The sequence below is a fragment of the Ostrea edulis genome, chromosome 4 (assembly GCF_947568905.1).
Source record: "Ostrea edulis chromosome 4, xbOstEdul1.1, whole genome shotgun sequence".
Taxonomy (NCBI): domain Eukaryota; kingdom Metazoa; phylum Mollusca; class Bivalvia; order Ostreida; family Ostreidae; genus Ostrea; species Ostrea edulis.
In genome coordinates, this window is record NC_079167.1 from 16,876,676 (window position 1) to 16,895,209 (window position 18,534).

The following is an 18,534-nucleotide window of genomic DNA, read 5'->3' on the forward strand; positions in this document are numbered from 1 at the left end:
ATGTGGTATTCAACAGTCGCTTGTCTTTTTCCTTTTTCCACTAAAGTGTTATCGATGTCGGATGACAGAAACTTACGGGAGTTTTTATTCCCCTCCCCCTAACTAATTGAATTTAAATTTTCATCCGACATTGATCTCGTCCCTTAGGGCAGTTGTGTTTATTTCAGAGTTCGTTGCTATTTCTGTGCTTTATATAAAGACATTTCAAACACAATGTGCATTTTGTATGATCCTCTAAAATTTACGATAAATAACTGTATCCCATTTCCATTCTCAATGATCGTGTGCCAGCGTGACGAGAATTCCATTGTCATCGAAAACAAGTTTTATCTTGAATAGATGGCCGGGCGGTCTAGTGCGCTGTTCGCATGCTGCTAGGAGATGTGGTTCCGCAGGCCGTGAGCCCAATACTAATTAGAAATAGAAACTACTCGATTTTACATCAAATCATGATACTATGCGCAAGTGTTTACTTACATTGATTTTTATTATTTATATTATCAATGTTTTATTATCATTATTATTACCCATGAATGACTCCCCAAACCTGAATTTGAAAAAGAAAAGCAAAAATACTTTACTTACTTAGTTTTATAAAAGTTTTTAATACAAAACGCTTGCTCAAATGATGAAGATACAAAATAACTGAAACTTTTAACCCGAATGGCTTTCCATACTTTTTTTTTTTAACAACCGTAATTCCCCCTTGTAAATTGACACTAATTCTTTAAGATTTCATTTATAATTGATTATTCATAACTTCTAAAGTAAATATTGTGCTTTATAATTAAAATTAATTCAATAGAGGGTCAAACAAAATATGTTGAAGCTTTATTCGCGAAAGTTCCCTGGGAATGGAAGTCGGCAAAGAATATGAGATGCTGAGCAATATTGGATGTATATAGAAGGTCTTAAAATCACCGTTTTAATACAACTGTTAAGCTGTTTAATCGCGTTTTTTATTACATGCACTTTAGATCGTCGTGTATAACTTTATTCCGATGACTGTCACAGTTAAGTTACTCCCCTTTACGTGTACGGCGTGCCGTAAACACCACAAAATATCGATGGTTTACTAAAACATTTAAGTCTAAATTTGAAATATTTCCCATTGTCCGATTTTGTCCGATTTTTTGTATGTTGTTAATCACGCATTTGTTTATCAAATTCCATTGAGTTTGTTTCTGTTGCAATTACTTTGAGGTGATTTGCTAGATTGACTAGACTATTACTGTTGAAATGATGAACTGAACGGAGCATCCAGATTCAGATGTACAGTAAAACACAATTACAGCAAACACACTTATAATGAAGTCATGTTTACAGTAAAACATGGTTACAGCAAACACATTTATAATGAAGTCATGCTTACAGTAAAACACGGTTACAGCAAACACACTTATAATGAAGTCATGCTTACAGTAAAACACAGTTACAGCAAACAATCTTATGATGAAGTCATGCTTACAGTAAAACACAGTTACAGCAAACACACTTATAATGAAGTCATGTTTACAGTAAAACACAGTCACAGCAAACACACTTATGATGAAGTCATGCTTACAGTAAAACACGGTTACAGCAAACACACTTATAATGAAGTCATGTTTACAGTAAAACAGTCACAGCAAACACACTTATAATGAAGTCATGTTTACAGTAAAACACAGTCACAGCAAACACACTTATAATGAAGTCATGCTTACAGCGATGTGATTTTTATTCCCTGTAGTTTATTAACATATTTATGACCTTATCGGAAATCATGTATCATCCCCAGCTCTTCACTCAAAGAATGTTTTACTGTATACAGAATGTAAACTTAATTTGATTTTGAAAATAGGTCAATATGGGAGATCAACGTCACTATGGATTATCCTCGTCAGTCCTCACAAGGAATCACAAACTACGTAAGATCATAAAGATATTTATTGTAAATCTGAATATGTAAGTTCGTAAAAATATTTATTGTAAATCTGAATACGCAAGTTCGTAAAAATATTTATTGTAAATCTGAATACGTAAGATCATAAAGATATTTATTGTAAATCTGACTACATAAGATTGTAAAGATATTTATTGTAAATCTGAATATGTAAGATCGTAAAGATATTTATTGTAAATTGGACATCATAAAGGAAACATTCTTGTGTGTTAAGTTATTATGCTTTCAAATCACATGTTTATTATGAATACTACTTACATTGAGAAAAACTTTGTTAATGTTCCTGGTGGTTTATTTTTGTTGGTTGGGCTATGAACAAATTTAAATCCTTTATAGAAAAGAAACAACTACAATAAAAAATAAACAACTTTACAACCACAAATTCAAGTCGGCACAAACATGTTGAAAAATTTTCCTCAAAATTAAGAAAGTTTTTCTCCACAGAAAGAAGAGGTTGTTTTAGGCAGATACATGTACATATGTCTTTGTATTGCTGCTTCTTAATACTTTGATTATTGATTTGTTTCAGCTTACCAGCAGGATTAATGGTGATGATCTGAACAGGATTTTGGAAAATGTCCGAGGACTATCAGACTTTGTAGAATTTAATTCCAGGTTTGACACCGGCCCATCAGAAGGGTACGACAAGTGACTGTATAGTTAGGAACAGTCAAGTATTTTCATGCAGATGTCAGACTTCTTAAAAAAGATGAAGCCTTGTTGCATTACATATCAGTTACATGTATGATGCCATTCAGAAGTATAATTTAATTTGCCAAATGAAAAATTTGTTCTTAGATATTTTCATACAGATTTTGAATTTTATGAATATATTAAACCTCTACTCCACAAATCAGTTATAAGGCCATGAGAAAATATGAAGTAATTTGCTAGATTATAATACTATTCTCTTGATTTTATAGCATGATGTCACAAGTTCCTTTTTCTCCACACATGATGGGACACATGGATGAGCAAGGTCGCAAAAAATTACAAGGTAATTATAAATTGTACTCAACATGCGTATATCCAAATACCCACAGAAAGATGTAAATCCAAATACCCACAGAAAGATAGTACGACCACAGAATCCACCCACAGAAAAGTCTTGTTAAACTGCTGCCTTTTGTGATTTGGAAAATATGGCAGTCTAATGAATTTGGCGATATAGAGTGTAGCAATGGATCATACACGTTTAATATTTATTTGCTGTTCATTTATTGAACACCTTAAAATAAAATGGTATGCATATTCGTGAAAGTTAAAATATTTCATTCTACAGTAAAATGCATCTGCTATTGAATGAAATATATCACCATTACAATTTAGATATGTGTAAAACACTTGTTTTGTTTTATCTCAGCCCATGGGGATCTGGGTTAGAATAGGTCCTCAGAACCCCTTGCTTGTCATAATGATGACTAAATGGGGTGGTCCTTCAGATGAGACCGCAAAAATCGAGGCCCCGTATCACAGCAGGTGTGGCATTAAAGATCCCTCCCTGCTCAATGGCCATAAGTGCCGAGCATAGGCCTATATTTTGCAGCCCTTCAGCGGCAATGGTGACATCTCCATATGAGCGAAAAATTCTCGAGTGGGACGTTAAACAATACACAATCACAATGGTATTTGAGATATATTCTTGTGAACAAAAGACTAGTTAATGCAATTGGGTTTTATTTTTGCCATATTTGCGATTACAGTAAAGATCGCAAAAATAAAACCGTTCATGGAAGTACCATAGTACATGTATTTTGGGGTGTCTTCAGGTAACTATATTGATTCTAGCCCTGTCTCTTTACTGTACTAAATACTGAATATTTAAGAAATACTTGCTGAAATTTATTGTACCGTACATAACAAAGGTATGGACAAAGTATTAAGTTTTATGAACATTCACCATGTATTTAATAATCTATAAAGAATTTCATTCTGCTGTTTTTAAAACACAAAACCACATTAAGTTTGAACAGAGTGGCAATTAATCACCATTAGCATTCTGTACTAGTACATGTAATTACACATCTCAGTGCACACAACTGTAAATGCACCTTTGATCAGATCAGTTTGTTTTGATAGAAATTCGACAGCTTGCAAAATATGTATTTTTATGCTCTCTGAAAATTTTGGGGGAGAGCATAGTCGTCTGTACATTCATCCGAGCTCATATCTTCTAGAACTTTCACCAGAAATTTATCAGAATTGATCACAAATATTCCTTGGAACAGGGACTTATGGACTAAGATCATTTTCGAAAGGTCAAGGTCACTCAAATACTGTACCTTATATAAGGAAAAAGTTCCTTATTTCAACTGTTTTTGAACAGGTATTGATCATACATGTATATAATATCACACAAATAAGTAATAGGCAAATGACTTACAGACAAAGGTCACAAAAGTCATTTTGTAAAGGTCAAGGTTACTCAACATATACCTTATATATGACAAAAAAGCCTTCATTTCAACAATATTTCAACAGTTATTGATCATTGTACAAGTCATTTGTCATATGAAGTAGTTCATTCATTTGGAGCAGTTCGGGGAGCATCCATCAGTTTTTACAAAAGAATTCCCCTCGCACATGACTTTCAATAAGAAACCCTCTCACAGCTTCCAATATGAACCCTTCTCCTCTCACACGTGCCATTACAATATGTGTATCAACAACACATCCAGACACATGTAATCTTAGCACATGTAGTGTACATTTTGTATTGTCCCAATTTCATTCTTCACAAATCGAATCATCGTATTGTCCCAATTTCAATGAACATGCACAGGGTTAATGTTCATGACTTAAATCCTTTCTAGGAGAGGAACTGCGCAAAAGAGACTTCTCAATACACCTAACGGTGCTCTCCTTGATATATTTATGTAGTATTCCTGTAAAAAGTGTAGGTTTCGATGGCCTCTTATCAATGGCATATTTGACTATTGTTGATCGTCTCTCAGGCGAATATGTTTTGTATTATTCCCATTCACATTTTCTTGGGGGTCCTTTTTTTCCACGGATTCATTACATATTGCTGTGATGTCCACATCTTCAGGGTTGTCAATAATATGAAGATCAGGAAGAACTGGTGATAGGGGTGCACTAATATTTTAACCAAATGAGAAGCAACATAAATGAACAAATGTGATTCACAAATATAACTCATAATTACAAGTGACAGTATTTATTTGGAAACTCTTATTCTCAACAATGGTGAACACTTGTATGAATAAATAACGACATTTTATAAGAGGTAATGGAGGTAATTCTTGTAAGCATGAAATAGGGAGATGAAACATGAAGTAGTCAATAGGATTTGTCTGTGAAATTTAAACTGCCGTGAAATAGCAAATGATAAAAATCACGAAATTTTAGCCTGGCAAAACTAAAACCCTACACAGTACTTCTTGAACTCCTCATCATCCTGACTTTCACAGAAGTCTATATCATTATGGTTTCCAAGCATATTTTGCTTGGTGAAATGAATATGCACACATTTATTTGTTTCTTCTGAAATTGAAAGATTTTCCATTTGCGACAATGTTTAATTGAAATTTAACCTGTGAGCAGAAAATAACATTAATCCTGATTAAAAAATTATCTCATTTGTTCAAGTCTTTGAAATTACCTGGACTATTGGGCCAACTGGTGGCATTTCATTGGTGAGGTGATCTAAGTTGACGACTGATTAAAAGCTTCACTGATCACATGCCATTGGCAGTATATCTGATCAAGACATTTGACACCCTAATATGGACATTTGTTTTGAAAACCGGATGGTGGTATCCTATGCAAATTTGGTGTTATAACAGGAGATTTTCATAGCAGAAAAACTTTTCTTGACAGTTGTTGTGGTATAGTGAAGAGGGTGATGAAATGAGTGGCAATGATTGAAAAATTAACTGCATTGCATTTTACGTATATTATTTTCCTTTACTTGTAGCTGAAGCTCAAAAGATGGAAAAAGTGTCCTTGCAACACATCCAGGAACTGATCCGACGAGTGGAGGAGGTGCTAGGATTGTGGAGAATCCTTGTGGATCACCAGCTCCACATCATTGTATCCACTCTCTCTAAGGTAATCTGGACTTTACAACAACAACCAATACAAATAACAAACAAACATAGAGCATTTGAGGTATGAATTAGATTTTAAAAGTTCAAAAATATGATTTTAAAGCTTACACAGGACATCTTTCTCTTCAGGATCAACAAAATCAGTTAAGGGGTATGAGTTTCAAACAACTTTCCACTCATGCAGCAGGAAAAGAGGTACAGTGTGTCACTAGTTGCCCAAACATTGACCTTCAGATTTGTGGAACATTGACCTTCAGACTGGAACATTGACCTTCAGACTGTGGAACATTGACCTTCAGACTGTGGAACATTGACCTTCAGACTGGAACATAGTGTATGTGTTTAATTTTTGCTGTATTTGATATTGAAGATGTGTGCTTCTTTAATCACCTGTCTAATCACTCGCTATCTGGATGACAATGCCACCATTGATGCCATCAGTAGCAGACTACGAGAAGTTTGTCCCTCTCTGTACAGCTCAGATGATGCCACATGTTCAAAGGCTAGTTACGCATAAGTTGATTTGTCAAGCATGAAATACTTGTATGTATATAGTGCAAATGAATTGATCTGTTTAAAACTGAATATTTTTATCTTTTTCAGGCGAATGAGCTCTTGCAAGCTGCCAAAATCAACAAAAATCAGAACGAGAAGATGACGCAGCTAAATGAAGCACTAAAAGTGAGTATCAAAGCCTTAATTTGATAATTACTTTGTAATGCTTTCTGTATTGCGGTGAACAATGTTTGAATTATGAAGGGATGTACCGATATTGTGAATTTCACAAACCCATGGTTCTGACTCTAGGGTGGGTCCAATATTATACAGTTATTGACTGGGCTCGAGGACAACAGCTGTTTTGTTGGACCCAAGAACGGATCTGTTGCCTGAAGCCGTAGGCTGAGGGCAACAGATCTGTTCGAGGGTCGAACAAAACAGCTGTTGTCCGAAGACCCAGTCAATAACTGTTTTGTTATACACCTTCATTTCTTAGGTTGTTTTACGAGATCCACATGGTTTTTCGACTTTGAACAGGACAGTGTGATTGCGTACATTTATCACCGATTCCACTAATTTAAAAGAGAACATATCCAATATCCTAATTCATAATCATATTTTTCGTGATTCTGTTCTGCTTTTCATCTAATAAATTCTGTATTTCATCATCAGTTAAATCAGTGAACATCGCCATTACGTAAACAAATCAGCAGACCAAGAATCATGTGACTTGCGTATAAAAGCTTTCACAAGAATAAAATAGAAATAAGAAGGCCTAAACTTCATTTTAATACAATTGATTCTAGAAAAAGATGAACATGTATTTTTTTTTATTCTTGCTGTTCCAAATTTGAAATGTCATCTTCCGTTGCTGTCGCAAAACGTGCATCTGCCATTTCTCTTTATTTAAACGACACCAAAAGATAACTCGAGTTAGCGCCATATGGCGTCATCGGTCAACAGTCTTTTTTAACAGTTCCCGGTCCAACAGTCGCCTGAACAGTCGAAATGTTGAATTTGTTTTGTAAGGAGTTACATAGGAACTGTTTTATAGAGGTATAACAAAGTCATATGGTGTTAATATGACATATTCTAGTATGTAAAATCTTTCATCAATATGGGCATTACTGGCGGATTTGTTTTTATGAACACATCTTGTTTTGTACTGCTGTTGAGCTTAGATGAACAGAACAGAAAAATTATATTAAATTTTGCAGCCCTTGAAGCTAGTGACACTTTTAACTAATTTTCTTTGTCTGATAAGGCCCGTGGGCCTCTTGTATGAAAATCTGTGATACTTGGTGATACAAAGAGTTTGAGTCAAAATACAGATGTATAAAGACAGTCTATGTTTACTATCGATTACAGCTACACAAGGAGGTGTGTGTAGATACATGTACATGTATTATGACTGTCAGTGTTTACACAGAGGTGTCTTATGTCCAGATGTATGATAACTGTTGATGTTCACAGCTATACAAAGAGGTGTCCCAGCCCCTCCAGCTGCATGTGGTCTGTAACCAGTTAGCTGTGGTCCACTTTTACACCGGTATTGTTGACCTATGTTTGGCCCTGTCCAAGAAAAGGGATCCCCAGAATCTGGCCCTACATTACTACAAAAGCGGTGAACCTCATGACGACATCCAGGGCATGACAAGTTATATGTCCAGGTTTGTGTAACGGGTTGGGCAATATTATTTTGATATGGTGTCAAACAAAAGAGTGAAATGTGTGTATTTTGAGTACTCAGTTTGTTCTCATAGTCAATGATATGTTGCATCACAATAGATAATTTTGCCTGATTCCTAAAAAGTAACATATTGCATTATATTTCACTGCTGTACTTTGACTTTGAGGCATGACATGTCATGTGAAATGTACAATGTATTTTATAAAGCTGGAGCATGTACATAAAGAAAAAATTCCTTGTTTTTTATCAGGATGGAATGTTACAACTGTATCACAGACACTCTAGCCTATTTATTATCAGCAAGTGTCTCCCATCCCCACGCTCCCAGTGTTCCCAAATCTCCGGGTCCACCCCCTCAACCGGACCCAAATAGGATGACCACGTATGATGCAGAGAAACATGTAATTTCTTTGTTCCTGTTGATTTGTATTTCAGATGTGTACTACATTTACATGTTTTCTTCAGTGGATTTTTTGCGAACTTTTTCTTGTAAAATTTCTTTAATTTGTGCGTTTTTCCTTCAGAAAGAGGAGGTTTTCCGCATGTCGCTGAAGTCAGATGATGAGATGTTTCATGTTGCTTTGTATGACTGGTTCTTCCATGCCAACCTAACAGAAAAGTTATTAGAGGTAGGTGTACCCTGTCTAGAAGACATTGTAATTCACCATTAAGCGCGGAAAATATCCACAAGGTCCACCACTGTCTGACCAGAACTGGAGAGCTTATGTTATAAACTTGTAACTTCATTGATATCTCATTAATGTGGACTCTGTGGCAAATATTAATCTTTATAAAAGGATTTTACATTGGAGATTCAAAAACAAAATAACAATGTTGGTTTACAGTAAAAAGAAAACTTTACAATTATTTTGTGTCAGCAGGAAAATACATGTAGTTGGTTTACATGTATCATATATTGTTGCTTTATAACGAAGCTGTATGTTCAAGAAATAATTGTCCCGTGGGGATCCGGGTTAGAATAAGTCCTCATTACTCCTTGCTTGTCGTAAGAGGCGACTAAATGGGGCGGTCCTTCGGATGAGACCGCAAAAACTGAGGTCCCGTGTCACAGCAGGTGTGGCATGATAAAGATCCCTCCCTGCTCAAAGGCTGTAAGCGCCGAGCATAGGCCTAAATTTTGCAGCCCTTCACTGGCAATGGTGACGTCTCCATATGAGTGAAATATTCTCGAGAGGGATGTTAAACAATATCCAATCAATCAATCATTTTTGAAAATACATAAAGATATGAACTGCAACACTTCATGCTGGAATATTTCATGAAGGATGTTAATGCTTTGTGGAAATTATGCCGCTGAAGTGTTGCCGTTCATACCTTCATGTATTTTCAAAACTGAAATATATATTTTTTTTATATATATATATATTTTCCATTTTACTTTCTTTTCTGTAAAAATTCCCAACAGTTAATATTCATCAAGACTCATATGCACATTGTTCACAACTGTAGAGCATTCAGGAGGAAATGGATATCCTTACAATTTGTAAAAATATCAAAAGCATTGGAAATATAAATATTTATGAATATTTGACAGGTACAAACACCGTTCATCGAGCCATATTTAAAAAGGAAAGCCACCTGTCCATCAGAAGCCATAGGAGCTTTGGACATGTTGTGGAAACACTACGAGAAATGTAGAAACTTTTCAGCAGCCGCCAGAATTCTATCTAGGCTCTCTGAAAGACTAGGGTAAGAATCGTAAGCCTGTCCAAATTGAGTGCATATAAACCTGAAATGAAGATTAAGAAAGAAAAATTTCAAAGATATTTACCAGAACTTGATGATTTTTTGCACCAGAATTTCTAACTTGCAACTCAATTTATGTGTATTATATTGGGAACAAATTTTAAAGAAATGAGGAAAAGGGTTCTAGCCAAGGATGCATCTTGACTTTTGAATGAAGTTTGTCCTTTATACATGTACATATACATTTGTACATCCATCCTTTGACCATATTTTTGCTTCACATTATTTTTGCCCATGTGCTTTGGAAAATGATTTTGTTAAAGTTTAAATTAGTCCTAAGTTGTTTCTTGATACCATGAAGTTCTCCATTGTTTGAAAAAGTTAAATCTATGCTCTCAGTTTTGAATTCATTTAGGATAAGGGTGAAAATGGTGACAAAACTTTTCTTGTTCACATTATATTTGTTCTAACTTCATGCATTGTCCAGTTTACAAGAAACATTTCTCAATGCATGCTTGAATATTAGGGGATTTAGACTTCCACATGGCACTTTAAGGTGAGGTCATTCAACAAGATAAGGTTTTTGTCATTTAAAAATTGACCTCTACAGAACATCAGAATAAGAAAGGGGGGAAAACCCCCCACGAAAAACTGAAAGCTGTTATGATATAGATTCAGTTTTGTTAAAGCCATGGACTGTACAATATGTCAAGATGAGAATAGTATACATGTAGTTCTTAATAACTTATTATGCAGGTATTTGTTTTGTAGTACAGTATATAGATTATAAATAGGTCATATCATAGCCTAATATATATTATAGATAATCATATAGCCTTGATTAATTAGGTCATATTATAGCTAATAGTATAGATTATAGACCATAACTTAGGATAGATTACGAATAGGTCATATCATAGCTTAATATAGATTATGAATTGAATCATATCATGATGTAGATTATAAATTTAATCATATCATGATGTAGGATAGATTAGAAATATTGAATCATATCATATTGTAGTATAGATTATTTAAAATATTGAATCATATCATGATGTAGGATAGATTATTTAAAATATTGAATCATATCATGATGTAGGATAGATTAGAAATATTGAATCATATCATGATATAGGATAGATTAGAAATTGAATTATATCATGATGTAGGATAGATTAGAAATTGAATTACATCATGATGTAGGATAGATTAGAAATTGAATCCTATCAGCTAGGGCCTTGGTGATGCATTGGAAGTAGATTCAGTTCTTAGTATAAATGAGGCATCTCGGTGAAACTTGGTGGTTCCTCTTTGTAGGACTGACATGAACCTGCAACAGAGGATTGAATACTTGTCCAGAGCCATTATGTGTGCCAAGAGTTCATCTACGAGAACAAGCTCTGCTGTAGAGGGCGAGTTCCTGCATGAACTAGAGGAGAAAATGGAGGTGTGTGGTACTTGAAACAATGGAAAGGTCATTCACTTGAGAGAAAAATAAAAACAACCAAGAACTGTCAAAAGCTAAATTTGTGTTGGAGTGTTTGGTCTGTCATTAATTATACTAGAATTAAAGGACACATCTCATGTTTTCAAAGTATACAATATTACATGCATTTTGTCTTCTTTATGCTTATAGTAATTAATTCTAATAGTTCGTTCGCCAAAATTTTGCGATAATTAACCACAATACAGACTTAAATCTAAGCCCCGATTTCAAAAAGTCAAGTTAATTAGGTAGGTAGTCACGTGGTACAGTGACATCACATGCGCCCTTCGGATTGTGAAAGTACTGCGAGATATTATTAAAAACTCAACTTTTAGGGGCCTAATTCATTTACCATGGGCAACATTTAAATCGATGTTGATAAATTGTCCGAGTTTTATATTTGTTCGCCACCAGTGCACACATATAACGATGTAAATACCCAAATATAGCGAGTAAAGCGTGTATGAAATCGGCAAAATTGTGAGTAAATAATGTTTATATGGGTCGCTGTCTACAAACTGTTTTGGGGATGTTATTCCTTTATACATCTGTAATTGGCGCTGTTTTTCTGAAATAAACAGTGCAATCATTATTTATTTTTGGATTAGACAAATTATGATACGTTAAATTGTTGACAACTAGGCCCTATGCCAAGCTATTGGCACGCGTGCATTTCGGAAAGAAAGAAAAAGACAACACACACACAAATCAATAAAAATATTCAAATTTAAAGTGGTAATCACATTATTTTATTTTGATAAAGCAATCCTATTACTATTTTTGAATTGTGATCTGCACGTCTTTAGGAAGTACGAAGTGGGAGCACGGCATTATAGCCTACTGACGCACTCAAGATGCTACGAGTTCAATAAAGAAATAATTTTATAATTCAATTTAAAGTTAGGAAATACAATATTCTATTATTTGTATAATTAAAAGTTCAATTATTTTGTATCTTTATTTTTTGTTGTTGTAAATCTACCAGTTGGTAGAAGTTACATTGTATCGTCAATATACATGTATGTTGTTACAAGGTGAAGGTCAGTTGATCCGAGTGTGTATTGAATTTGAAGAGCAAATCAGAATGTATGCTATAGGCCTACCAGTGCTTATAGCTTCGATATATCCATTTTCTCGCAGTTTATCAGGGTCTCTGTCCAAGCGATGTTTGAAAAGGTGACTGGGTGTGTTTTTTAAGGTAAAGTTCTTGCTCCAACAAAAAAATTATCCACGCCTTTTTTCTCGTACCTTCCTTCAAAAAATTGAAAAATACTCAGTCTAAATCCTTTCTACCGACAACTAGTACACTCGAGCACGGTACAAAACATCTTAATGCATTATTATTTACAAGCCGTTAACGTGACAATTGGTTTTTTGTCGATTAAATCTAATCTGTTTATGAAATGGCTAATAGATGTTTTCAAACCCGAGGGCGCATATGACATCACACAAAATGGCGCGTAAACTAGCGAAAGAAAATATGCATATCGCAAGATTTGAATTTCATCGCTTTCAAACTCGAAAACTACGCAAAATATTTCATTTAAAACACATTTAAAGTAGTTTTAGGCATAAAAAGAGTTAATTTTGCTGAAAAAATGAAAAAGTTTAGAAACATGCGTTGTGTCCTTTAAGTTTTCTTTTGTAAGATTTTCTTGCATGAGATTTTGTTCTTACAAATTGAATGTAGGTTAGTTGATAAAAAAATACACTGTACATATATACAAATTATAAGCAAGTTACATGTACAAAATGTATATTGAAGTGATTTTAAATTGCCCTGTACATTGTTATTTCAGGTTGCTCGCCTCCAGCTTCAGGTTCAGAGATCCCTCAGTAAATTACCCAGCAACATTCTGGATGTTCAGTACGCTCTCACGAGCCTGGACTCGGAACTCATGGACCTCACCAGGGTTTGTTTATAGCACATGTTCCTGTATGTTTACTTGAAAGAATCTTCTGACAGCGTTTACTAGACATTTCTATTCTGTAATTCACAAAATGAAAATTGTTTTATCATATGATATACAATATATTTTGTGCATTTCAATAGCTATATGAGGAGTTCGCAGACAGATTTGACCTCTCAGAATGTAAACTGGCCATTGTCCATTGTGCGGGATTGTATGACGGAGCTCTAATTGAAAACCTTTGGCAGAGCATTATAGATAAAGGTGAACATCGTAGATTTTAAGCATTTTGATATTTTGAAAGTTCTCCTTTTCAGAAAACAGAAAAAAGTCAAATACATACATGTATGTAGAAAGTTAATTGTTGAGTGAGTTTATAAGAAATTACTTTGAAGTCTGTAGGAGAAGTGTTTTCTTATTGTAGAAATTGAAGCAACAACTAATATGAATCCCAATTCGAGAATAACCAATCTGCAGAACAAGCTGTTGCCGATTGGAAGACTGTACATTAAGTCGGACCGATACTTCCCTATAGGTAAACATTTGACATACACACTTAGTATATTCAGTACTTCCAATTTGAAAATCTTCTCAAGAACAACAGGACCATGATTATATACAATCATCCACAGATAGTGCAGATTCAGATTTGTTTGATTCCTAGTTCCAGGAGGTAGGGTGGAGTGAGGCCATAATAGGGGATCAAAATTTTACACGTGAATGCACATGCATGTAAAAAAAAAAAAAAAAAAAAAAAATTATATTACCATGATTAGTTGTATTAATATGCAAGCATTACGATGTAGTGCAGATTCATATTTGATAAAATCATGGACCTTGGGTAAGGGTAGGGCTAAAATAGGGATTTAAAGTACAGCTGTATTACTTGTACCGGTACATGAAAATATACCGTCTCCGTGCAGAGGGTGTATTCAGTTTGACAACTGATGTCATGTCCCTCTTAGACAATGAAGACCAGCTACCTTTTATTTACAATCCAGGAACTTTCCATCATTGGCATTTTTCCAGTCTGGCACTTCCTCTAGTAATTGATAATCTTGTAAACACCATATTCTTTTTGTTCATATATTCATTGTTTTCAAATGTGGATGGTTTGGGGTTGTGTATAGAATTTTTGGAGGGATGGTTTGAAATTTTACATACATGTAGGTTTTATGGAAGGGGCTGGTTAAGATTAAAAGTCCAACTACAAGTGGCTTCCCTTTTCACTTGGGTTCATGATACCTAAATACCAATGAAATATTCACCATCATCCACTTGCTCACCTACAATATTAGTCCTACAGGACAGTTTTAGTTCCTGTTGGGTGATTTTGATCGTTTAAGCTGTCACACTGTATATCTTTCTAGCTTTTATTGTGAAGTATCTGGAACAAAGGAGCTGTGATCTAAGTTTGAACACAAAGTGGACATTTCTTCTCATGTTGGACATTGGTGTACCGCCTGCGAAATTGCTTGAAATTTATGACCGATTGTTTAAATCAAGGGTGAGTATGACATCTGCTCTCATTCTACAAGGATTGTCCATAAAATTCATGGATTGGCCTCGTTTCCTTTAAACAAATTGACAGGTCTTGATAAACATTGTTGTGTGCATTTTATATGTACAGGAAAACACTGTGACAGTGAACACATTCATGCTTACAGTGAAGTAATTTTCATTCCCAGTAGTTTTAAAATGTATTGTGAACTCATTAGATATAATAACAAACCAATATTGTGTGACCCCAGCATGTCACTATAAGTGTGTTTTAATGTATTTAGTAGATCATTTACCAATTGTCTGCAATCCTTGAATACTTCATAAAGCACATTTGCACTTTATGAAAAGTATGCCAGCATTTCTAAATAGGAAATTTATTTGTTATATTTACATTCTACTTTCATTTCTGAACCAAGATGTTTGACCTAATGACCTTGAACTTTGACCTACTTCTCAAAAACTAACCTGGGTTATGTTTTGAACAAAACCAGATAGGGCTTTGATATTTTGCATATAGATGCCTCATGGAGAAACGTTTGTTTTGGTACCTAGACAATTGACCTAATAACCTTGGCTTTGAACTTTGAGCTACTTTTCAAAAATGTTAACCTGGAATATATCTTTTGAACCAAGGGGGATAGGGTTTTGATATTTTATATACAGATGCTTCATGAAGAGACCTTTCTTTTGGTACCAAGACAATTGACCTAATAACCTTGGCCTTGAACTTTAAGTTACTTTTCAAAAACTTTAATTTGGGATATATCTTTTGAAGCAAGGGGGATAAGGCTTTGATATTTGAAATATAGATGCTTCATTACAAGACATTTCTTTTGGTACCAGAACTATTGAGCTTGGACTTTGGCATACTTTTCAAAATTATATGGTATCAAAACTTTTGACCCAGTGACCTTGGACTTTGACCTACTTTTCCAAAAACGTTAACCTTTTGAAGTAAAGGGGATGGGTTAAATAAAGTCATGCTTCCTAGCAAGCTATGTTGTCTTCCGACAACTCTTCTTCAGTATTTTTACTGGTCAATGTTGCAAGTCTTTAAGAGTTGCTTTGATGTAAAATACACTTGTTGATGAACTGTACAGACAACCCTCATTCATAGATTTGAAAACATTCAATGGACAATTCTAAACATTGAGTTGACTGTAGATACATGTATGCATAAATTGAAATATTGCATAATTCTTAAAGGCTTTAAAGAATGAGGTCTACTTTTAATGCTGTACAATGTTATTTGCAAGGATTATGTGAAATGGAGAAGAAAAAATTCTCTCACAAAAATTTCTGTAGTTTGTATCTATTAGAATAAAACATTGTTCTACAGGATCCATATTGGCAACAAGTCCAGAAGCCATTGAGATTATTAGAAGTTCTTCATGATTTGTTGTCACACATTTGTGAAAATCGCACCATTATCCCAGCTTTTGAAAGGTAAGATCAGTTTGATATGGTGAATAAATGATAATGATGATGTAAAATCTGAATACTATGTTGTAAAGAAAGATAGTTTTGAGATTTTGGAGGACTTCCATATTTCATGCTCTTCTAATAAATGACATAAGAATGCTACAACAATTCTTGAACTTGTGACTATGAATTTGACCTTTTCTTCATTGGTACATGTAAAACTGTACAGACCAATTGTGAAAATTTACCCAGAAAAGCATTACTAGGCTCGTGGACTGTTCATAATGCAACTGTTAACAGACAATGTATCAACATTTGCCTCGGAGCATCTTTGATGCTTTACTTGTGCTCTCTTTTGTAGACGTTCCTTCACAACTCTGTGTTTAGATTCTGTGTCTAACTACCTGGTGGAACTGCAGACCATGATGAATACGCCACAACAGTCTTCTGTAGTTAGTCACTTCAAACGTCTGCAGGCCCAGTTAGAGAGGTTCTGACACCAAACATGTGCAGACTATTGATACCAAACTTGTGCACAGAAACTACAGACTTCTGGTACAGGAGTTCGGATTCCAACTGTGTATAATTACAAACTTGGAATATACATGAAGTACATAAAATTGTCATTTCAATGGAGCAGTCAGAATATATTGTACTATGTACTTGAATATGTAGTTTTAATTCATCTATAAATTATTTTTGAATGGAACAAATTTCAAATTAAAGCATTTTTGATGTGTCTGTATTTAATTAATGATGTACAGGTATTTTGTATCAAGTTACCAGTATGCAAACATGCATATAAAAAGAAGAATGGTAGTGCTTTAACATCATTCTTCTCTTGTTATACTGGTGTATGTGGACATGCAGTGGCAGATGATCAATATGCATGCTGCTTTGTAACATTTATATACAAGGAAATGAACAGAATATTGTAGAGACAGTGAAAGTGCCAGATTGTTATTGTGAGAAGATGTGTCATATTAATGTGAAATAAATCTGGATTTTAACATGAATTATTGTATCTCTTGCGTAGACAGATATATTTATACATAAGGAGGACTGTAAACCAACTCTTATCTGCATGCGAGAAAATTTTTGCATTGATTAAGAAATAGTATAACTGTTAAAGGGGTGGGTGTTTAAAAACTTCTTCTCAAAAACCACTGGGCAAATAAAGCTAAAACTTTCATAAAAGCTTTCTTACAATACATAATGAATATTCAAGTTTCTTCATACAATGAAATTTGGATTTAGGGTGGAGCCACAGTGAGGGTTAAAATTTTGAATGATTTAGAAATCTCAAGAGCCACAAGGGTGCTATATGTTAAACTGATATATAAACATCCTTATGTAATCTAAATTCAAGGTTTTTCACAGGTCTTGGTGGGGTCACAAAAGGGGTTAAAGTTTTACATAGGACTATGTAGGAAATTTCTTTAAAAAAAATCTTTCGAGGATAATTCTTTTAAAGAGCCAGGGTAAAACTGTCAGAATACTACAGACACATTCTCGTGTAATTTTGATTTGCAGTATGTGTGCTCACATAATAACCCTAAGGTCTTTGAGGGACTACAAGAGGGGATTTTTGTGGATATATAGATACCCTGATCCTTTGGGTCAGAGGAGGACTACAGTATTAGTCCAATGTTTTGTATAGGAAATTCTTAAGATCCCCAAGATTACAATATGTCATTTGTAGTGATATACAAGAGTCCTTTATTTACACCATGCCAGGTTAGGGCCATAATTTGACGTTTGACAAGGGGAAAATACAATTGCCCAGGTGAGCAATGTGGCCTATTGGTCTCCTTTTATTGATTATCAGTCATACCTTAATGCCTTTTTATCATGTAATCATGAAATTGGATCAGTGGAAGTGTATACAAAACATGACTTAAAACCTTAAAAAATAAATAAAGGACATTATCATTATTATAAAAATTCTCATCATTTACACCGATTTCAAAACAAACCAATATGAATATCATTCCATAATGAGAGACGGTGGTGGACAGGAACTGGATTGATGATTATGGGTTCTTTGTCAGGATGCAGCGAAGATTTTTAGATTTATAGGATGGAATTTCACTGAAAGCATCTTGCTACCTCTGCATTTGGGTGTGTGTGTGTATTTTTATAGATTTTATGCCACCTGAATCCGTTATTATGTGTCAGTTGTTTACATTTATATTTTACACACAACCAGTTTCCACAGAAACAGACATGTGGCATTTTTGACGTAGGCTCCCTAGGTGAACGAAACTTGTAATTTCATCATTGCTGCGCTTTTGATGAAA

General features: G+C 34.4%; 1 protein-coding gene across 2 annotated transcripts in view; it reads left to right on the forward strand.

Annotated features, from left to right (window-relative positions):
- The window catches only part of LOC125670188 (nuclear pore complex protein Nup155-like), a 29,952-nt gene extending 12,702 nt beyond the window's left edge, over nucleotides 1–17,250 (forward strand). For both annotated transcript variants that reach the window (XM_048905213.2, XM_048905214.2), the window contains exons 19-36: nucleotides 1,844–1,910; nucleotides 2,475–2,584; nucleotides 2,869–2,942; nucleotides 5,883–6,016; nucleotides 6,145–6,210; nucleotides 6,386–6,517; nucleotides 6,619–6,696; nucleotides 7,987–8,183; nucleotides 8,454–8,604; nucleotides 8,728–8,832; nucleotides 9,759–9,913; nucleotides 11,231–11,360; nucleotides 13,199–13,312; nucleotides 13,453–13,573; nucleotides 13,734–13,844; nucleotides 14,680–14,816; nucleotides 16,152–16,258; nucleotides 16,596–17,250. In XM_048905213.2, the coding sequence (XP_048761170.2) occupies nucleotides 1,844–1,910; nucleotides 2,475–2,584; nucleotides 2,869–2,942; nucleotides 5,883–6,016; nucleotides 6,145–6,210; nucleotides 6,386–6,517; nucleotides 6,619–6,696; nucleotides 7,987–8,183; nucleotides 8,454–8,604; nucleotides 8,728–8,832; nucleotides 9,759–9,913; nucleotides 11,231–11,360; nucleotides 13,199–13,312; nucleotides 13,453–13,573; nucleotides 13,734–13,844; nucleotides 14,680–14,816; nucleotides 16,152–16,258; nucleotides 16,596–16,731 (2,125 nt within the window). In that variant the 3' untranslated portion in view covers nucleotides 16,732–17,250. The remainder of the gene's footprint in view (nucleotides 1–1,843; nucleotides 1,911–2,474; nucleotides 2,585–2,868; nucleotides 2,943–5,882; nucleotides 6,017–6,144; nucleotides 6,211–6,385; nucleotides 6,518–6,618; nucleotides 6,697–7,986; nucleotides 8,184–8,453; nucleotides 8,605–8,727; nucleotides 8,833–9,758; nucleotides 9,914–11,230; nucleotides 11,361–13,198; nucleotides 13,313–13,452; nucleotides 13,574–13,733; nucleotides 13,845–14,679; nucleotides 14,817–16,151; nucleotides 16,259–16,595) is intronic.
- The last annotated feature ends 1,284 nt before the right edge of the window (nucleotides 17,251–18,534 follow it).